The sequence below is a fragment of the Scyliorhinus torazame genome, chromosome 9 (genome assembly GCF_047496885.1).
Source record: "Scyliorhinus torazame isolate Kashiwa2021f chromosome 9, sScyTor2.1, whole genome shotgun sequence".
NCBI classification, from domain to species: Eukaryota; Metazoa; Chordata; class Chondrichthyes; order Carcharhiniformes; family Scyliorhinidae; genus Scyliorhinus; species Scyliorhinus torazame.
The window spans coordinates 67,648,829-67,670,964 of NC_092715.1; the positions used below are offsets into that span (position 1 = coordinate 67,648,829).

General features: G+C 44.9%; 1 protein-coding gene across 1 annotated transcript in view; it reads right to left on the reverse strand.

The window, feature by feature from the left end:
- Positions 1 to 22,136, reverse strand: part of polk (polymerase (DNA directed) kappa) — a 171,245-nt gene that overhangs the window by 143,285 nt on the left and 5,824 nt on the right. The window contains exons 2-3 of the mRNA XM_072516053.1: positions 18,575 to 18,777; positions 12,760 to 12,879 (exon numbers count right to left, since the gene is read on the reverse strand). Of these exons, the coding sequence (XP_072372154.1) occupies positions 12,760 to 12,879; positions 18,575 to 18,766 (312 nt within the window). The 5' untranslated portion in view covers positions 18,767 to 18,777. The remainder of the gene's footprint in view (positions 1 to 12,759; positions 12,880 to 18,574; positions 18,778 to 22,136) is intronic.

Consider the following 22,136-nt stretch of genomic DNA (forward strand, 5'->3'; position numbering starts at 1 on the left):
TTGAAGCCGGGTGGTAAGGGGCAGTGCGGATATGGCGTATGCCGTTCATCTTCATGAACCTCGCAAACTCCTCACTCGTGAATGGAGTGCCGTTATCCGTGACCAGCACCTCGGGGAGGCCATGCGCACTAAAAGACAAACGCATCTTCTCAATTGTTGCGCAGGACGTTGTGCCCAGCATCTTATGCACCTCTAGCCATTTAGACTGGGCGTCGATTAATAGAAGGAACATGGAACCTTGAAAAGGGCCTGCGAAATCCGCATGCAAGCGCGCCCAAGGCCGCCCTGGCCAGTCCCAGTGATGTAGGGGCGCGGCCGGCGGAAGCTTCTGATGCTCCTGGCAAATGGAGCAGTTTTGGGCCACCTTCTCAATGTCGGTGTCGAGGCCTGGCCACCAGACATAATTCCGGGCCAACATTTTCATCTTGGTCACGCCTGGATGCCCATTGTGCAAGTCTGTTAGTATCAGCTCCTGTCCTTTTTCCGGGACAATCACAAGCGTCCCCCACAAGAGGATGCCATCTTCCACGCTGAATTCTGAAAGCTTGCAGGAAAATGCTCGCAACTCGCCTGGGAGCTGTCTATGCTGCCCAGCAAACAGGACTATGTGCCGAACCTTTGACAGGACTGGCTCCGTCTGGGTCCATTCACGGACCTGTGATGCCGTGACAGGCAAGGTGTCCATAAAATTTAGGGTTGCAACCACCTCACCGGTCGTGGGGGTCGACATGGGGCCGGTCAATAAAGGCAATCGGCTCAGTGCGTCGGCATTCGCTATCTGCGTTCCTGGTTTGTGCTCCAGAGAATACTCGTATGCAGCAAGCAACAAAGCCCAGCGCTGGATCCGTGCGGAAGCAATGGGCGGTATTGGCTTATCCTCTCTGAAAAGTCCCAGCAGAGGCTTATGATCAGTCACGAAGGTGAAATGGCGGCCATACACATACTGGTGGAAGCTTTTCATCGCAAAAACCACTGCCAGGCCCTCCTTCTCGATTTGCGCGTACTTTTTCTCTGCTGCAGTCAATGTGCGGGAGGCGAAAGCTATCGGCCGCTCGGTCCCGTTCTCCATCTTGTGGGACAGGACGGCCCCAATACCATACAGGGATGCATCACATGTGACGAGCAAAGGCTTCCCAGGATCATAGTGGGTTAGTAACCCAGACGACAACAACTGTTGCTTTACCCGCCTGAAAGCGGTTTCTTGCTGCTGACCCCAAACCCAGGTGTGATTTTTCTTTCGCAGAAGGTGCAACGGGGCCAGCGTAGTTGCCAGATTGGGGAGGAACTTCCCGTAATAGTTTACGAGACCGAGAAAAGAACGAAAATGCAAAGTGCCAGTCGGGGCAGGGGCCTGTTGAATCGCACGCACCTTCTCTGCGACGGGGTGCAAACATTCGCGGTCCACCCGGTAACCTAGGTAGACTACTTCCTTTGCCTGAAATACGCACTTTGTGCGAAGTAAACGGACTCCAGCCTCCGAAAAGCGTCTAAGGACAGCCTCCAGATTTTCCAAATGTTCCTGCTACGACGTCCCTCTAATAAAAACGCATCTAAGTAGACAGCGACACGCGGTGAACCTCTCAAAATGCCCTCCATAACACATTGAAAAATAGCGCAGGCAGAGGATACTCCAAAGGGCAACCGTGTATATTCATACAGGCCCCGGTGTGTATTAATCGTTACATATGGTCGGGAGACAGGGTCCAGCTCCAACTGTAGGTAGGCGTGACTCATATCTAATTTTGTGAACGAGAGTCCGCCTGCAAGCTTCGTGTAGAGATCCTCTATGCGAGGCATTGGATATCGGTCGAGTCGGGAAGCCGTATTCACTGTAAGGTTATAGTCGCCACACAAGCGAACTGTGGCATCTGGCTTCATTACAAGTACAATTGGTGCTGCCCAGTCAGCAAAACGGACGGGCCTGATAATACCCAAACTCTCCAAACGAGTGAGCTCCCCTTCTACCTTCTCGAGCAAGGCGTAAGGCACCGGGCGCGCCCGGAAATAGCGCGGCATGGCTCCTGGTACGACTTGGATACGGGCTACGGCCCCTTTTATTTTCCCCAAACCGGGCTGGAATACATCTGGGTATCGTCCTAGCACCTCAGTCAACCCTCCAGAAACTGTTTGGAGGATGTGCTGCCATTGCAACCGCAAATGGCGCAACCAGTCCCGACCCAACAGGCTGGGCCCATGGCCGCGCACCACGATAAGTGGGAAACGCTCCTCCTGGCGTCCATAAACAACAGGGGTCATTGTAGTTCCTGCAATGTCCAGTGGTTCCCCAGTGTAGGTGGCCAACCTGGCCTGTGAGTCGGTTAATGTAAGGGTCTGTATACCCTGCTTGATGCGGTCGAATGTCCTCTGGGCGATCACGGAGACCGCTGCGCCAGTGTCCAACTCCATCTCAAGCGGGTGACATTGATCCGTACCGTCACCTTAATGGGGGCCACACGGGGAGCTGCCACACAATGCAGCTGCAGGCAGTCGTCCTCCGCTTCCACATCCTCAGGAGTAGTCGCCGCAGGTTCATCCACATGGAAGGTACGGCCCCTGGGCTGGTCCCAGTTTCGGTCGGAACGACGGTGCCTCTGGCGCCTCCAGGACCGGCGTCCGCGACGGGGTCGGCGCCTATAAGTCTGACACGGACATGGCTCCTCATCCATTGGTTCTGGAGAAGGCTCCCTTCGGGGAGGAATGTCCGACGGCCACTGGCGTCGATCCGGACGTCGCCTCACCCAAGGTACCGCAGGAGTGCGGGGGGACGTTTTCGGACGGAAGGGGTTGCGCCCCAAGGCATGCACCTCCATTCCCTGTAGCTTCTGCACTCCTCGTTCTGCGCTCTCTCGGGACAATACTATTTGAATGGCCTGCTGAAAAGTCAATGTTGGCTCAGCTAACAACTTTCTCTGGGTGGCCGCATTGGCCGCAAACCAAACGGTCACCTAACATTTATGACAAGGTCTCACCATAGTTACAGTACTCCGCAATCCTGCGTAGCCTGGATAGAAAGTCGGCAAGGGATTCACCTGAGGTCCTCTCAGCGGTATTAAACCGGTAACGCTGGACTATCGTGGACGGGGTTGGGTTAAAATGTTGCCCCACTAAATTCACAAGTTCATCAAACGTTTTGGTGTCTGGCGCAGCTGGGTACGCAAGGCTCCCAATCACCCCAAACGTATGCGGGCCACAGGCGGTGAGCAATATGACCACCTGCCGCTCGTTTTCGGGATATTGTTTGCCCGGAAATAGTGACTCATCCGTTGTGCATACTGGTTCCAGCTTTCCAGCGCAGCATCAAAAACATCCAAACGTCCGTACAGAGGCATCGTATAATAGAAAACAACTTCCAACCAGTAGCCAACAAAAATCCAGGGAGATGGCTTCAGCAGTGTAGACAGCTATTCACTTTAACCCTCGTCGCCAGTTTTGTGAGGGCCACGAAGAATCCAGCACGAGTTTTAAGGATACAAAGTAATAACATTTATTTACAATAACATACACATATATATATATATATATATATATATAACAGCAGCAGCAACTTCCCTTGCTGCACACTCCTTCCTGCTGTTTCCAAACTGGCCAGCTTTATTTATACATGGAGTTTACTAATGGTTTCTCCACCACCCTCATTGGGGAAGCTCATACTCCCACAGGATTGTGGGATTGTCATTAGTCCCCAGCCAATGGTTATAACAATTACCTTCCCTGGCAATGCATTCCAGATGCCAACCACCCTCCAAGTGAAAAAATGCTTTCTCAAATCCCCTTGGAATCTCCTGCCCCTCACCCTAAAATCATGCCCCCTTGTGATTGACCCCTTAACCAAGGGGAATAGCTGCTTCCTGCTTACCCTGTCCAAACCCTTCACAATCTTCGATACCGCAATCATATCCCCCCTCAACCTTCTCTGCTGCAAAGAAAACAATCCAAGCCTATCCAGTCTATCCCTATAGCTGAGATGTTCCATCTCAGGAAACATCCTGGTTAATCTCCTATGTACCCCCTCCAGTGCAATCATCTCCTTCCTATAGTGAGGTGACCAGAACTACACACAGTACTCTAGCTGTGGCCGAACTAATGTTCTGTACAACTAGCACGAGGGGACAGAGCTTTAAATTGAGGGGAGATAGATACAAGACAGATGTCAGAGGTAGGTTCTTTACTCAGAGAGTAGTAAGGGCGTGGAATGCCCTGCCTGCAACAGTAGTGGACTTGCCAACACTAAGGACATTCAAATGGTCATTGGATAGACATATGGATGATAAGGGAACAGTGTAGATGGGCTTTAGAGTAGTTTCACAGGTCGGCGCAACATTGAGGGCTGAAGGGCCTGTACTGCGCTGTAATGTTCTATGTTCTATGTTTTAACTCCATCATAACGCCCATCCTCTTATATTCGATGTCACGACTGACAACGGCAAATGTCCCATATGCCTTGACAACCCTGTTCACCTACTCTACCGCCTTCAGGGATCTGTGAACAAGGCCCCCAAGATCCATCTGTTCCTCGGAGAATCCTAGTGTCCTGCCATTTATTACATACTCCCTTGTCCTGTTTCTTCTTCACCTCCACTTATCAAGGTTAAATACCATTGTCCATCTGACCAACCCATCTTTACCTTCCTGTAACCTACGACCCTCTCGACAAGTTTCCTTTAATTCCATGCGCTTCAACCTTCTCAATCAGTCTCCCACGTAGGACCTTGTCAAAGTCTTTGCTACAATCCATTTAAAACCACATCAACTGCACTTTCTTCATCCACATACTCGGTCACTTTATCAAAAAATTTGAACAAATTTGTTGGGACTGACCTCCCTCTGCCAAAGTCACGCTGACTATGCCTAATCAAGGCATGCCTTCCCAAATGGAAATTAATTCTCTCCTTCAGAATTTTCTCCAATAGTTTCCGTACCACTGGCAAAAGACTCGCAGGTCTGTAATTCCCTGGTTATTCCTGCCACCCTTCTCTAAAAGTGAAACAACATTGGCTGTTCTCCAGTCCTCAACACTTCTCCCGCGGCCAGATAGAAATTAGAAACTTGCATCAGAGCCCCTGCAATTTCCTGCTTCACCTTCACAGCAGCCAAGGATGCAATTCATCCAGGCCTGGCGATTTGTCTATTTTAAGTCCATCAAAACCTCCAACACCTCCTCACTTCCTGTGTCTAACTCAAGGTCCTCACAGTCCCATTTCCTGAATTCTGTACCAAAGTCCTCCTCCTTCTGAGTGAAGACTGATAAAAAGTAATAATTTAACACCCTAGAAATGTCCTGCAGCTTCACATGCAGATTGCCCCCTTGGTCTCTTATGGACCCTACTCTTTCCCTGATTAGCCTCCTCCCCTTAATGTATTTATAGAATATCTTGGGGTTCACCCTAATCTTATTCGCAAGTCCTTTTTCATGCCCCCTTTTTGCTCTTCTAATTGCTTTAAGTTCCCTCTTGCGCTTCCTATATTCCTCCAGGGCCGCAGTTGAATTTCTCCCTTTGGACTTGGTAAAAGCCTTTCTCTTCCTTCTTATCCAGTCCTGGATTGTCTCCCCCAACCTAGAGGTTCACACGAGTGTCTCACTAATTTAACTGAGTTTTTTGAGACGGTGACAAAAATGATTGATGAAGAAGGGCTGTGGATGCTGTCTACATGGACTTTAGTAAAACATTTGATAAAGTCCCTCATGGCAGGCTGGTGCAAAAGATTAAATCACATGGGGTCAGTGGTGAACTAGCTGGATGGATTCAGAACTGGCTTGGCCATAGAAGTCAGAGGGTAGCAGTGGAAGGGTGTTTTTATGAATGGAGGTCTGTAACTAGTGGTGTTCCGTAGGGATCAGTGCTGGGACCTCTGCTCTTTGTAACATATATAAATGACTTGGAAGAAAACGTAGCAGGTCTGATTAGCAAGCTTGCGGATGATGCTAAGATTGCAGGAGTTGCAGATATTGATGAAGACTGGCAGAGAATACAACAGGATATAGATAGGCTGCAAAATTTGGCAGAGAAATGGCAAATGGAATTTAACCTGGACAAATGCGAGGTGATGTATTTTGGTAGATCCAATTCAGGTGGGAGCTATAAAATAAATGACAGAACCATCAGGAGCATAGAGACACAGAGATCTGGGTGTACAGGACAGGTTCACAGATCCTTAAAAGTGGCAACACAGGTGGAAATGGTGGTAAAGAAAGCATATGGCATGCTTGCCTTCATAGGATGGGGCATCGAAAATTATGTTAGTTATATAGAACATTGGTTTTGCCACATTTGGAATACGGTGTCCAATTCTGGTCACCACACTACCAGAAGGACGTGGAGGCTTTGGCGAGAGTACAGAAAAGATTTTGATTTGATTTATTATTGTCACATGTATTAGTATGCAGTGAAAAGTGTTGTTTCTTGCATGCTATACAGACAATGCATACCGTACATAGTGAAGGAAGGAGTGACTACAGAATGTAATGTTACAGTCACAACTGGGATGTAGAGAAAAGATCAACTTAATACGACGTAGGTCCATTCAAAAGTCTTATGGCAGTAGGGAAGAAGCTGTTCTTGAGTCAGTTGGTACGTGACCTCAAACTTTGGTATCTTTTTCCTGACGGAAGAAGGTGGAAGAGAGTATGTCCGGGGTGCGTGGGGTCCTTAATTATGCTGGTTGCCTTTCCGAGGCAGCGTGAATTATAGATAGAGTCAATGGATGGGAGGCTGGTTTGCGTGATGGACTGGGCTACATTCACAACCTTTTGTAGTTTCCTGCGGTCTTGGGAAGAGCAGGAACTATACCAAGCTGTAATACAACCAGAAAGAATGCTTTCAATGGTGCATCTGTAAAAGTTGGTGAGAGTCGTAGCTGACATGCCAAATTTCCTTAGTCTTCTAATAAAGTAGAGTCATTGATGGGCCTTCTTAACTATATTGTTGGCACGGGGAAACCAGGACAGGTTGTTGGTAATCTGGACACCTAAAAACTTGAAGCTCTCGACCCTTTCTACTTCATTCCCATTGATGTAGACAGGGGCATGTTCTCCTCTACGCTTTCTGAAGTCGATGACAATCTCCTTAGTTTTGTTGACATTGAGGGAGAGATTATCATTGGCGCACCAGTTCACCAGATCCTCTATCTCATTCCTGTACTCTGTCTCGTCATTGTTTGAAATCCGACCCACTACGGTGGTGTCATCAGCCAATTTGAGAATCGAGTTGGAGGGGAGTTTAGCCACAGTCATAGCTGTATAAGTACAGTAGGGGGCTGAGGACACAGCCTTGTGGGGCACCGGTGTTGAGGATGATCGTGGAGGAAGTGTTGTTGCCTATCCTTACTGATTGTGGTCTGTGGGTTAGGAAGTTCAGGATCCAGTCACAGAGGGAGGAGCCAAGGCCCAGGCCATAGAGTTTGGAGAGGAGTTTCGTCGGAATAATAGTGTTGAAGGCTGAGCTGCAGTCAATAAATAGGAGTCTGACATAGGTGTCTTTGTTATTTAGGTGCTCTAGTGTTGAGTGCAGTGCCAGGGAGATGCCGTCTGCTGTGGACCTGTAGCAGCGGTAGGTGAACTGTAGTGGATCAAGACAATCCGGGAGGCTGGAGTTGATTTGTGCCATGACTAACCTTTCAAAGCACTTCATAATGATGGATATCAGAGCCATTGGACAATAGTCATTAAGGCACGCTGCGTGGCTTTTCTTTGGTACAGGGATGATGGTCGTCTTCTTGAAGCAGATAGGGACCTCAGATTGTTGTAAAGAGAGGTTGAAGATGACTGCGAATACCCCCAGCAGCTGATCCGCGCAAAACCCAAGTGCTCGTCTGGTGTTGCCTGGTATGGAGGGTATTAGCTATGAGGAGAGATTGAATAAACTGGGATTGTTCTCCCTAGAGAGACAGAGAACCTGATAGAAGTTTATAAAATTATTAGGGGTATAGATAGGGCGAAAGTTGGAGACTTTTTCCCAGGGCAGAATTGACAAGGGGACACAAGTTCAAGGTGAGGGAGGGCCGGTTCAGTGGGGATGTACGGGGAAAGTTTTTTTTTTTTTTTTTTTTAAACAGAGGGTGGTGGTGACCTGGAATGCACTTCCAAGTGAGGTGGTTGAGGCAGATAAGTTAGCGACCTTTAAGACTTATCTGGATAGGCACATGAACAGACGGGATATAGAAGGGTACAGGCGGTTGGTCTAGATAGGACACATGATCGGCGCAGGCTTGGAGGGCCGAAGGTTCCTGTGCTGTATTGTTCTTTGTTTGATTTCAAGTTCCACTTTTAAAAATCACACTTTTAAATTATGCTTTTTCTCTGCTTCAAGGTTTCGCTTTCAGGTTTTACACCTCTCCTTTCAGGTTTCCTTTGCCTTAAAGACTTTTACACAAATTTTGAGATCCAGCCACCAATTTCCACACTTAATTCAAATAATGGGCGGGATTTAACTTAATGGGAAAAAAGTGCCATAGCGCATTTAGCCACATGTTTCTCGGGGCTACACAGCACAATAAAATGGCACCCAGGTTATATATGGGGTTTCAGTGGGATCTCGCAAGGAGGTGCGGGCCGGGTAGATCCAGAGAGGGGAAGGCTCCTGGCTTCTATTGGTTACGCAGCACTGCTTTTCAGTCCCCCAATGTTTCCCCAAGCTGTACTAACTTCTCAGAAACCTTAGCACTACTGGAGTAGTGTGTGCAGTTCTGGTCACCACACTATAGGAAGAAAGTGATTGCACAAGCGAGGGTGTAGAGAAGATTCATAGAATCATAGAATTTACATTGCAGAAGGAGGCCATTCGGCCCATCGAGTTCGCACCGGTCCTTGGAAATAGTACCCCACTTAAGCCCACACCCGTAATCCAGAAGCCCCACCTAACCTTTTTGGACAGCAAGGGCAATGTAGCATGGCCAATCCACCTAACCTGCACTTTGGACTGTGGGAGGAAACCGGAGCCTTCGCTGGAGAGTTTCAGCCATCAAAAGAGACTGGGGTTGTTTTCCTTGGAGCAGAGAAGGCTGAGGGGGGACCTGATTGAGGTGTATAATAATATGAGGTGCTTAGATAGGGCGGATAGGAAGGAATCTGTCCCCTTAGCGGAGTGGTCAATAACCAGGGGGCATAGATTTACGGTAAGGGGCAGGAGGATTACAGGGGATGTGAGGAAAAGCTTTTTCACCCAGGATAGTTGGAATTTGGAACTCACTGCCTGAAAGAGAGTGGTAGATGAGGGAACACTCAACATTTGAAAAGTATTTAGATGAACTCTTGAAATGCCATATCATACAAGGCTACGGGCCAAGTGCTGGAAAATGGATTAGTGTAGTTGGAAAAACAGAAAATACTGGACAATCTCAGCAGGTCTGACAGCATCTGTGAGAGAGAACGGAGCTAACGTTTCAGGTCTGGATGACTGTTTGTCAAAACTGGAAAAGTCAGATTTATACTGTAGTGGGGGTCATGGAGCGGTGGGGCTGGATAAGGGCCAAGCAATAGGTGGAGATTGACAAGAATGTCGAGGACAGAAGACAAAAGGAATATAAATGGAGGAGATTAAGGCTAAGAAGGGTGCTGATAGTGGCATGTAAAGAGATTAGAATGCATGAATGGCAGAACAAAGGTGAGCAGTGTGTCAGAGAGAAACTGGGAACAGTTGGCCCAAGTTGGGGGGGGGGGGGGGGGGGGGGGGGCGCGGCGGCAATGGTGAGGGAAAACAGATCAATGGAAGAAATGAAAATAAATTGATAGAAACAAAAATGGGGTGAAGGTGGAGAGAGAGTTCACAGTCTGAAGTTGTTGAACACAATGCTAAGTGCGAAAGGCTGTAACGTGCCTAATCAGAAGACGAGGTGCTACTCTCCCAGTTTGTGCTGGGCTTCACTGGAACAGTGCAGCAGATCAAGGGCAGACATGTGGACCCGAGAGCAGGATAGTGAGATGAAATGGCAAGCGGCAGGAAGGTCTGGGTACTGCTCGTGAACGGACTGGGGGTCATCCAGTCTGCGTTTAGACTCTCCGTTGTAGAGTAGACCGCATTTGGAGCAGCAAAGGCAAAGGACCAGATTGAGGGAGGTGCACGTGAAGCGATGTCTCACTTGAAAAGAGTGTTTGGGGCCCCGAGGTGGGCAGCACGGTAGCACAGTGGTTAGCACAGTGGTTGCTTCACAGGTCCAGGGTCCCAGGTTCAATTCCCGGCTTGGGTCACTGTCTGTGCGGAGTCTGCACGTTCTCCCTGTGTCTGCATGGGTTTCCCCCGGGTGCTCCGGTTTCCTCCCACAAGTCCCGCAAAGACGTGCGGTTAGGTAATTTGGACATTTTGAATTCTCCCTCTGTGTACCCGAGCAGGCGCCGGAATGTGGCAACTAAGGGCTTTTCATTGCAGTGTTAATGTAAGTCTACTTGTGACAGTAAAGATTATTATTATTAGGTGGTGAGCAGGTGGGAAGTAATGGGGCAGGGGTTACAGCTTCTTTGATTGCATGGGAAGGTGCCTTGGGAAGAGGGTGAGGTGTTGGGGCTGATGGAGGAGTGGACCAGGGTATCTGGAGGGAACGGTCCCTGTGCAATGCTGACAGGTGGAGTGAGGGGAAGATGTGTTTGGTGGTGGAATCATGCTGGAGCTGACGGAACTGGCGGAGGATTCTTTGAATGCGGAGGCCAAAGTGAGGACAAAGGGGACCCTATCATGGTTCTGGGAGGGAGGAGAGGGGCTGAGGGCAGAGGTGCAGGAGATGGGTCGGACACAGTTGAGACCCCTGCCGACCACAGTGGGTGGGAAACCACGAGTAAGGAAGAATGAAAGTATGTCAGCAGCACCGTTTTGGAAAGTGGCCTTTTAGGAACAGATGCGACAGAAGCAAAGGAACTGGGAGAATGAGATGGAGTCCTTACAGGAGGTGGGGTGTGAAGAGCTGTAGTCGAGGTTGCTGTGGGAGTCAGTGTGGTTTGTAAAGGATATTAGGGGACAGTTTATCCCCAGAAATTGAAATAGAAAGGTCAAAGATGAGAAGTGTTGGAGATGGACCATGTGAAGGTAATAGAGGGGTGGAAATTGGAAGCAAAACTAATAAATATTTCCAGGTCCAGATGGGAACATGAAGCGTCATCGAAACAGTTGTGGGATGGGGCCGGAGGAGGACTGGAACAAGGAATGTTCCACACACCCCATAAAGGGACAGGCATAACTGGGATCCATGCAGGTCTTAGTGTAGATAGGTGCTTGATGGCTGATGTGAACATAATGGACTGAAGGGCCTGTTTCCGTGCTGTAAAAATTCTGATTATCTATGACTCCACTGCTGGTATCTTTCTAGCGTCTCACAATCCAATGCCTTTTCAACTCTTGCGACTTTACTGAAGAGCAATCTGTTCAGTTCCCAGTTTCCTCTTTTCTGTTAACTCCAGACTTCTTGGAAAATTTGCTTCATTTCTCTATTCTCCTTAACTAGCTAGTCTTTAGGTTTGAGGCATCTGTTTTCTTAAACATTATCTATACGTGGCTTTTCTTCTAGAAAGGCTGAGAGAGATGTTCCCACTTTAGCCTTCGAAAAGCAACTGCTTCTGGCAGAGCCTTCTTCCTCACTGCCTCTCTCAAACTGCAATCAAATTACTTATTCTAAACCTTAAAAGTTTCTCTACCTTACAAGGCCTGTGATGAATGTAAGAAATTGTATATTCTATATTTTTTTGCAGTGATGTTATTAAAACCTGGGTTAAGATGCATACAGACAGTATGCCTGCTGACGTTGTGATTAAGGGATCCTAAAAGCGAGTGTAATCATTGATTTTGCAGGTGAGGTGTTCTGCTAACAAATTTGAGAACTATTTCTGGTTTACAGCTAGCTAGCTAATGGAATATTGTTTACGCTTAAAGGACAACTGGGGTATAGATGATTTATGAGGGGCATTGTGTTTAGCCCTGGCTAAACAGTTCATGGGACATCTTATGGGAGGAGACAGAAGAAGCCTTCTGCTTTGGGTACAGGTAATGTAATTAAGGGGAGGAGCCAGGTCTGAATGAAAAAGTTAGTTCTTCCTAGGACTTTAATCTGAGCAGAACTGCTTCAGCTTTAGTCCTGAAAGGTTCTCTTTTGAAAGATCCAGCACAGAGAAAAGCAAGTAAAAACCTGGTTGTTTACTGTATTCATCAATGGTATTTGAACTATATTGGTTTGCTTATTTGGAATACAATGACAGGTTCAGGATGTAGTTTCTTCTTTTACTTAAGAACTGTTATAACTATGAGGGTGGGGCAGTGGTTAGTACTGCTGCCTCACAGCTCTTAGGACTCCTCACGTCCGGATTGAGTTTGCACATTTGCCCTGTGTTTGCATGGGTCTCACCCCCACAACCCAAAGATGTGCAGGGTAGGTGAATTGGCCATGTTAAATTAACCCTTAAATGGGAAAAAAAAGAATTGGGTATTCTAAATTTTTTTTTTTTAAAGAACAGTTGTAACTGTTAACTGCAAAGCTCTTTCTTTGTTGTTAATTCAGTGTTGAAATTAAAATTTGTTTCAACATAAAAGATACACACACACACAACACAAAATCCAGCATTTTCTGGTATTATTTTAAATTATTTTAAAACTTGTCAATTCAAACAAAGATTTCTCCTTTGTCTCTTTTTTCCTCCCTTAATCAAATCTTTATTTTCCTTTTGATTTCTCTTTCTGAATCATTAGAGGAACAAGTCAACAAATTAAATAATGACAAAAATGAGAACCTCTTGGGAAATGTACAAATATGAAGACTCCCTGCTATTTTTTCCTTGTCTCTTACCTGGTACTGCTTCTTCGTTAGCTGTTGCTCTGTAATATGTGCTTTCTGCTGTAACATTTTCTCAATTCGCTGGTTCACTTGTTGTTCTTTCTTTCGTTCATTTTCATAAAATCTTGATCCCTAGAATTTTTTTTAAATTACAAGGATCAATGAATGGAGAAATTAGGCACTTGAAGTACAACCAATGCACTGTCACTGACTCATTCCTTCTTAAGACAATAACCACCTGCAATTTACTCCCTTCAATGAGCAATTAATGCTAAATTATGTAAACTGAAATGCTCAGTCTTGCATGAAAACACCCACTGATGTTTTCAAAGAATGTGCACTTATTTCAAAAATAATAATTAATAAAGGCTATAAACAGCTGCAGACAAAGTTCAAGAAAACTAGCAGATCAAGTTAAATTGCAAAAAGTGTGAGAACACTTTAGGACTGCTAAGCACTATAGAGCAGCAGAGGGCTTTAGGGGTTCATGTAGAGAAACGCGAGTGAACAGGTACGAAAAGTAATTAAAAGGCTAGTAAAATGTTATCTAAAGCAGGGATTGTCAGTATCCATACAACTCCTACAGTGCAGGAGGCCATTCGGCCCATCGAGTCTGCACCGACTCTTCGCAAGAGCACCCTACCAAGGCCCACTCACTATCCCCGCAACCCCATCACCCCACCTAACTTGCAAATCTTTGGACACTAAGGTGCAATTTGTCGTCGCCAATTCACCTAACCTGCACATTGTTGGGACTGTGGGAGGAAACTGGGACACTGGGAGGAAACCCACACAGACATGGGGAGAAAGTGCAAAGTCTACTCAGCAGTCACCCAAGGCCAAAATTGAACCTGGGTCCCTGGCACTGTGAGGTAGCAGTGCTAACCACTGCGTCAGTGTGGCACCAGATGAAATACAAACAGGTAGAATTAATGCTCCAGTTGTATAAGGCATATGAAATACTATGTTCAGCTCTGGGCACTTCAACTCAAGAAGGACATAACAGCCTTGCAGGAGATACAACACAGATTCACCAGAATTACATGAGCTAAATGGATGAAATTATGAAGCCAGATGCTGAAGCTTGTATTTTCTTGAATATAGAAGGTTAAGAGTCACCCAGTTCAGATGTTTAAGATGACTAAAGGATTTGATATGGTAGAGGGCAACTATTTTCTCTGGCGGGTGAATCCAGAACAAGGGGGATTAAAACCAGAGCAGAGCCATTGAGGGATGATGTCAGAAAGCACTTGGTCATGCAAAGTGTGGTGGAAATCTAGAACCATTTCTTTCAAAAGGCACAAAGAAATCAGAAGAACTTCTTTATCCAAAGAGTAGCATGAACAAAAAAATCAACATCATATTCACATTCATTTGAAGTTAATTGCACTGATGCATTTAAGGGGAAACTAGACATACAGACGAGGGAGAAGGGAAAAGATGGCTATGATGATAGTTTGAGCTGAGAAAATCTTGGGAGGTGGCTTCAGTGGAGCATAAATAGCAGCCTGGACTTGTTGGGCTGATTAACCCTGTCATAATCTGATGTAATCCTATTTAAAAAAAGATTGGCCTTAATGCCAGGAGATCCCATTGCTCTTCGTCAGATAGTGCCGTGGAATTTTTACATCACCCGAGATGGCAAATGGAAGCGCAGTTTAAATTTCATCCAAAAGATATTAGAAGTAACAATTTCATTTGCATCCAAACATTGCACTTCTAAAGTTGCTACAATTACAAGGTGCGTCACTAGTTTTGGAAACAATATGCTGATTTGATTTCAGAGAGTTCACTTGAAAGGATGGGGCATTTACCAATTCACAACATTTTTCATGGGTCTACTATATCACATTGAATTTACAGCAGAGAAACAAACCACTCAGCCCAATTTGTCTATGCTGGTCTTTATGCTCCACATGAAACTCTCACTTGACTTTATTTAACCATATCAGCAAACACATCCATGTCTTTCCGCATCCAATACTTATCTAGCTTGTTCTTAAATGCATCTATGCCATTCACCTCAATGTGGTGACAAGATTCATATTACAGAAAAAAAAACTTCACACTTTTAGAAAATTGGAACCACTTTTTTAAAAATTCAATGGAATTACATAATTTTGTTTCAACTGGTTGCTTTTCCGCATGATCTTTTTTCTGATCGATGTATTTTTCAGGGAATCTGTATGTTTAAATAACTTTCACTGAGTCAATGAAAAAATATGATATTTGACTTTTGGTTTTATCCAGGTTTAGTTTCCAAAGCACAGTATATAAAACGTTTAAATGATATAAATTTCAGCCTTGGCTTCGTGGCAGCAGTCTCAATTCTGAGTCAGAAAGTTGTGAATTCAAATTCCATTCATGGCACTTGAGTAAATTAATAGGTTTGTAATTCATATAATTGCTGCATATGGAACCATGCTGTGTGCAAATGGACAGCCTCTCCTTTCTCCAATGGTAACTATACTTCAAAAGTACTTGACGGAATGTGAAGCACTTGGGATCATCGCAAAATTGTAAACAGCAAGTTCTTTCACATCTTACAGGTATGACCCAAGTCCGACTCAAAAGCTACGGTCAATCTGGCCTTCATTTTGTTTTGGTTGAGGGTGCTGTGCCATGATACCGTACCATAAACTATTACTCTACCACTTACAATTCCATTGGAAATGCTTTAATATTACTGCCAAAAAGGTAGTTATTATTTAACTAACTTGTTCTTTCAGATGCCAATACACATTGCCAAATTTGTCCTACTGGACAGAAATTGCTGCTTTCAACTGATCTGCAGTTGAAGTGAAAAGGATAAATATGCAAATAGCAGAGCGATAATTCTAACAGAAACAAGAGGTTCTCCAACAGTGTTTTTGTGAGCCTAAAGTCTCCAGCATGGAGGTGAAACAGAGGACACTTCCAAATCTCTCCTGCCAATGACATTGGCAGAGACCAGATTACCTGATTTGAGCTGTGACTACAAAATACTATCTGATACAGAAAAGGGGAGTGAATGGTGGGGAAAGAGAGTCCACAAGGACAGATTTGAGGAAATAAAATTGTTGATAATCATCGAAATAAGATCACTTGAGGTTTGCTGCAAAAAAAGTCTGAAAGGAGAGATAAACGTGGATAAATAAAATGTACAGTTGTCAACTGACACTCATGCATTTCAACAACTGAAACCCGTGATTCTATACATTAACCTTCTGTTGGGCAATTTGAAATGCTTTCATTGATCTACTTACCCATATCATTGAATATCCTGCTCACTGACACTCAGTTTGGGTTTTGCCAGGATCACTCAGCTCCTGGTCTCATTTCAGCCTTGGTTCAAAAATGGACAAAAAAAACCTGAATTCCAGATGAGGAGAGTGACTGTCTTTGACATCAAAGCAGCATTTGACCTTCCAGCCTCTTCAGCTGCTTCATCAATGACCTTCCTTTCTCCATAAGGCCAGAAGTGGGGATATTCACTGATGAATGTTCAACTCCATTCACAACTCCTCAGACAGTGAAGCAGTCCATGTCCAAATTCAGCAAGACATGGACAATATCAAAGCTTGGGTGGACAAGCGGCAAATTCTCACCACACGAGTGTCATGCAATGGCAATTTCTAACAAGAGCCACACGTCAAGAATGTGACCGACTACTGGCCTGTACGAGTGCAAATCCAATAACACTCAAGAAGCTCCACACCATCCAGAGCAAAGCACCCACTTGATTGGCACCCCATCCACAAACATTTACTTCCTCCACCATCAAAGCAAAGTGGCAGCCATGTGTACCACCTACAAGATGCACTGCAGGAACTCACCAAGGCTCTTTAGACAGCACCTTCTAAACCAATGCCCACTGCCATCAAGAAGGACAAGGGCAGCAGACACATGGGAACACCACTCTCCAAGTTCCCCTCCAAAGTACTCATCATCTTGACTTGGAAATATATCACCGTTCCTTCACTGCTGTTGTGTCAAAATCCTGTAACGTCCTCCCTAACAGCACTGTTGTTGTACCTATACCACATGAACTGCAGCATTTCAGATTTTTATTGATTTCAAATTTCACCACCTGCCATGGTGGGATTCAAACCCAGGTCCCTAGCGGATTACAGTGAGCCTCTGGATTACAAGTCCAGTGACAATACTACTATGCCACCATATTTTCTTGCAATAGGTAGATTGGTAAGTACGATGTCAAGTACGGTTTTTTCCTCTTGCTGATTCCCTCACTTGCTGTTGCAGGTCCAGTCTGGAAGACTTGTCATTCAGGCCTCAGCAGCTTGGTCAGTGGAGGTGTTGCCAAGCCACGTGGTGACAGGCGTTGATATCTCCCACCCAGAGTATATTCTGTGCCACTATAACTTCAGTGTTTCTTCCAAGTGGTGTTCTACTGTGGAAAGGCGGTAGATTACAATCAGCAGACAATTTCACAGCTTGGATGTCATGAGCTTTCATGGGATCTGGAGGTCAACTCACTCCCAACTGAGTATCACATGTCAGTGGAGTACGACATGCCCAGCAATGGTGATGGATAGGTCTGGGATATTGTCCCAGTGATTCAGTGAGTATAATTATATCAGGCTGTTGCTGGACTGAGAATGGGACGCATGCCAAAGAAAGAAAAGGGAAAATAATAACGGAAAGGTACAAATAGAGAATTAAAAAAGACTTCAGAAGCAAGACAAACGGCCAGACACTTGACAACAGATTCACAATTTTTTTGTACCAGATAAGACCCACTCGGGTGCATTGAAGGGCTCCAAAATACAATTATCACAATCAACTGGGCTGAACTATAAATGAGTAAACCTACTGATAGGGAGGAAGTATTCATAGAATCTACGTGCAGAAGGCGGCCATTCGGCCCATTGAGTCTGCACCAGCCTTTGAAAAGAGCACCCTTCTTACGCTACTTATTCAAAGTGATATCAGTACAGTACTAAACTAGTACATAATATTAACAGGCAAAGGGACACCACTTGTCTCATTAAGCAACCAGTCAACAAGACGCAGCATCAAGCTAAACCAAAATATTTACACAAATGCAGGGAAAGTGGTAATTCAGCAGAGTAATGGAGCCATAAAAAATCCAAAGGAACACAAAAACATAATAATAACAGGTGCACAACAGGAATATGGAAAAAAAACTTGCAAACAATATCAAAGTAAATATTTTGATAAACAAGAGAATGGTAAACGGGAATGTGATCCCTTGTAAGGTAATTCAATGCTTTGTGGGATGGAAAGCAATGGAGGGCAGAGAGAACTGGGGGTGCAGGTAATTGATACTTGACACGGGATAAGATACAGGCAGAAGAGGTTTGGTTAAGTTGGGGCATGTGTATGTGAAGGGCTTGGGGGGTTCAGCTGGGAGGATAATAGAAAAGTGAAAACTGGAGATGTCAAAGGGTTTCAGTGGTAATCAGGATGTATTAGTGGTGTAGTCCTGCAAGATTTTGATGATGAAAATACGAACTTTTGGTAACAGATCGAATGCAGAAGACATCGATGATATTATGATGGATATGATATAAAATTTGGTGGTTTTATTATGGTGCACTCATGCAATTTTGTTTAGCATTTTGATCTGACTGCAGTTTTATATCAGTTAGATGGAAATCCATTCCAGTCATCTGTCATCGTCTTTCCAACTAAGTCTGTTCTCTATTAATCTTAATCACTAAAGTTAGAGTCAACAAAAAAAGCAATTTATCAGACATATGTTTGTGGTAATTCTCCAAACATGGTTTATCACATGCATCAGAAAAAGCATTAAAATGTCACGCTTACTTTGTTTTGTAAGAACTAAATGTCAGTTGGAACTAACCTTAGAAGCTTCCATAATTATTTTGTTAATTTTTTCTTTGTCCACCCCTTCCATTCCAGCTTTGTTATCGTTGAGAGCCATTCTGGAAAGGATCCCATCACTGGGAGCAGAGCTATCGGCAGTTTCTTTTGCGGTGTGTTCCATGTTGATTTCTCTTATTAATCTAATTTTACCTTTATCTTCTCTTATCATGCATTCCAGTCCTAAATAATTGAAAACACAAAAATAAGTGTGGAAGATTTCAGGAACAGAAGCAAGCAATCATTTTTTTAAATACAGCTCTAACAAGTTTATTTCTTGTTGCAATGCAATTATAAATTAAATACTATGTTTCTGATATTTTTTCTAGGCCAGACATTGACTGATGGAATTATTTTCGCAGTGATGTTCAAGCCTACAGGCCAGATTTGTCCTGCAAATCTCTCTTCTTAGAGATTGTATGCAGAGTTAACTTCTTTGAGAGGTTTTACCTTCACAGGCATATAATACTGAAAAGATTGTTCCACAATAGGTGATCAAGGACCAAGAAGCAGCTGGTCCCTGTCCTCCAACTCGAGCAATTAAGAGCTGGATCATTCTTTCCACTCATACATTCTTTTTGTATTTTATTTGAGAATGGCGAAAGACCAACTGGACTATAGCATCATTAGGTCAGAAGAAGGGCATGAGACAGGCCCCTTCAAACACCACAGCTTGTAAACTGGCCACTCCGTATACAGGCCCAACCTGTCTAACCTTTCCTCGTAAGAAAACCCCTTCATCCCAAAAATCAGTCGAGTGAATCTTCTCTGAAATACCTACAACGCAGTGAACCTAAACACCTTCCCTTGAGATTCAGCTTTTCTTCGGGCGACATGGTGGCCCAGTGGTTAACACTGCTGCCTTGCGGCGCCGAGGTCCCAGGTTCGATCCCAGCCCTGGGTCACTGTCCGTGTGGAGTTTGGACATTCTCCCATGTCTGCATGGTACTCACCCTCACAACCCAAAAGATATACAGGGTAGGTGAATTGGCCATGTTAAATTGCCCCTTAATTAGAAAAAAAAAAATTGGATACTCTAAATTTTTTTTTTTTTTTTTTTTTTAAAAGAGTTAACACCAAATCCCCCACAATAAAAATGCTGGGGGTTACCATCAACAAGAACCTTAGCTGAACCGCAACAAAAACACCTGTGGCTGCAAGGGTAGGTCAGGGGCTCTATATTCTGTGGTGAGTAATTTACCATTTAACTCCACAAATGCCCCTGCACTACCTACAAGTCAAAAGTCAAGAGTGTGTTGGAATACTCTCACTTGCCTGGATGAGCGTGGCTCCAAACACAGTGAAGCTTGTCACAATTCAGAACAAAGGAGCTTAACAGGTACCTCAACACCACAGAATCATTGAAATTCCGCAGTGCAGTGCAGAGGGAGGCCACGAGGCCCACCGAGTCTGCATCCACTCTCCGACAGAGCATCCCACCTAGACCCACTCTCCTCGCCCTCATCCCTGCAACCCCACAACCTAACCTGCACAACCGAACCTGCACAGTCAGGGGCAATTTAGCTTGGCCAATCCACCTAACCTGCACATCTTTGGAAGGAAACCGGAGCACCCCGGAGAAAACTCATGTAGACATGGGGAGAAAGTGCAAATTCCACACAGACAGCTAACCACTGTGCCACCATGCCGCCCCAATTATTAAACATCTTTTTTTAAAATAGATTTAGAGTATCCAATTTTTTTTTTCTAATTAAGGGGCAATTTAGCGTGGCCAATCCACCTAACCTTGTACATCTTTGGGTTGTGGGGATGAAACCCATGCAGACACGGGGAGAATGTGCAAACTCCACACGGACTGTGACCCAGGGCCGGGATTGAACCTGGGACCTCGGCGCCGTGAGGCAGCAGTGCTAACCACTGCGCTACCGTGCCGCCATTCTTAAACATCTTAACCATTCAATCCCACCACCGTCCAGCGCATTGTGGCTGTAGAGTGTCTCATACATTAGATACACTGCAACAACTCAGCAAGCCTTTTTCGACAGAACACGCCAAACTCAGGACTCCTGATATCTAAAAGGATAAGAGCAGTAGGAGCATGGGGGTACACCGCAACTTTCAAGCCACACACCATCCTTACTTGGGAAATATATTGTCATTTCTTCCTCATGACTGGGTAAAAATTCTGCAACCCTCATCTAACAGCATTGTGGGTGTACCTACACCACAGGGACTACAGTTAAGGGAGGTGGCTCACCACCACCTTTCAAGGGTAATTAGGGATGAGCAATAAATGCTGCCCTTGCCAGTAACACCTCTTAACAAATAAATCCATTTAAAATTGTTATGGGCGAGGCGCTTTCAGAACCTCAAAATGTATCATGGAGTTCAACCAACCTCCCCCTTTAATGTATTTGTCGCTTTTCCTAGCACACAGCTTGTTCCCTAGGTGTGGGATTACAATTATGGACACGTGGGTTTTTAAACACAAAACAATGCTTATTCCATGAACTCAACTTAACATCTTAAATAAACATTGGATCTCTTAACACCCCTTACTTCAAAGATAATTCCGAAAATATTACAACAGTAAATAATCCCTCAAAATGTTCCTTCAAACTTCCAAGAGACTTAACACCTTTAAACAGAATCACATCAGGTTAAAGGCTTTACTATTAGGAGTTTAAATCACTCAAATGATCCAGAGATAGTCTTTCATGGCAGAGGTCACAGCAAATCCAGCTCACTGCAAAACACAGACACCCCCAAGCTCTTTTCCTCCAAACTGCAGCTCTCTGGAAAAACACAGACACACACAAGCTGCTTTTTCAAACTGCAAAACTAAACTGCAAAATGGCTGAACTAAAGCCCAGCTCCACCCACTCTCTCACATCACTGTTTTCTTAAAGGTACATTGCTTAAACATCCCCGTCTTAAAAGTACTCTCACATGAGAAAATAACAATCAAAACCATTGGAAAGCAAAGATCCTGGTAAAATATTCCAGAGGAATATGGCTTGGAAATAATACAATGATATTGTTGCCAGGGCATCAGCCTGGCTGCCCCAAACATGAACGATATTGGAATAAAGCATGTAGTCAACCATGGAGCTTTCCTCAAATAGTACACACTTACATCCATTCAATCTGGAATGTATCTAACCAGCCTGGTGAATTGAAGACAGCCACAGATTAAGAGACTACAAGTAATCTACAACAAAGCCGTAAAGGCATGGATTACCTCGCATACTTCTATTTAACCTATTTGTACATCAGAGATGGAAGAAAGTGACTGATACATGCACAATGCAGGGACCAATTGATCAATGTCAACATTAATAACACAAAGGACAAATCCCACCCTGGTAGATTTGTGACACTGCACAGTCTTCGAGCAGTTGTTGAGAGTGAAGGGAGGAGGAATGGACGATGGGGATAACTCAAATGGTCCTCCCTTGGTTGTACATGGGGGGTGGGGGGGGGGGGGGCGGTAGCTCTTACATTTGTGCAAAAGAGCTTCCCTTTTTTTTCAGGGTCCCACAATATGGTGTAATAATATGCAGCTCACTCATCAGTATTGA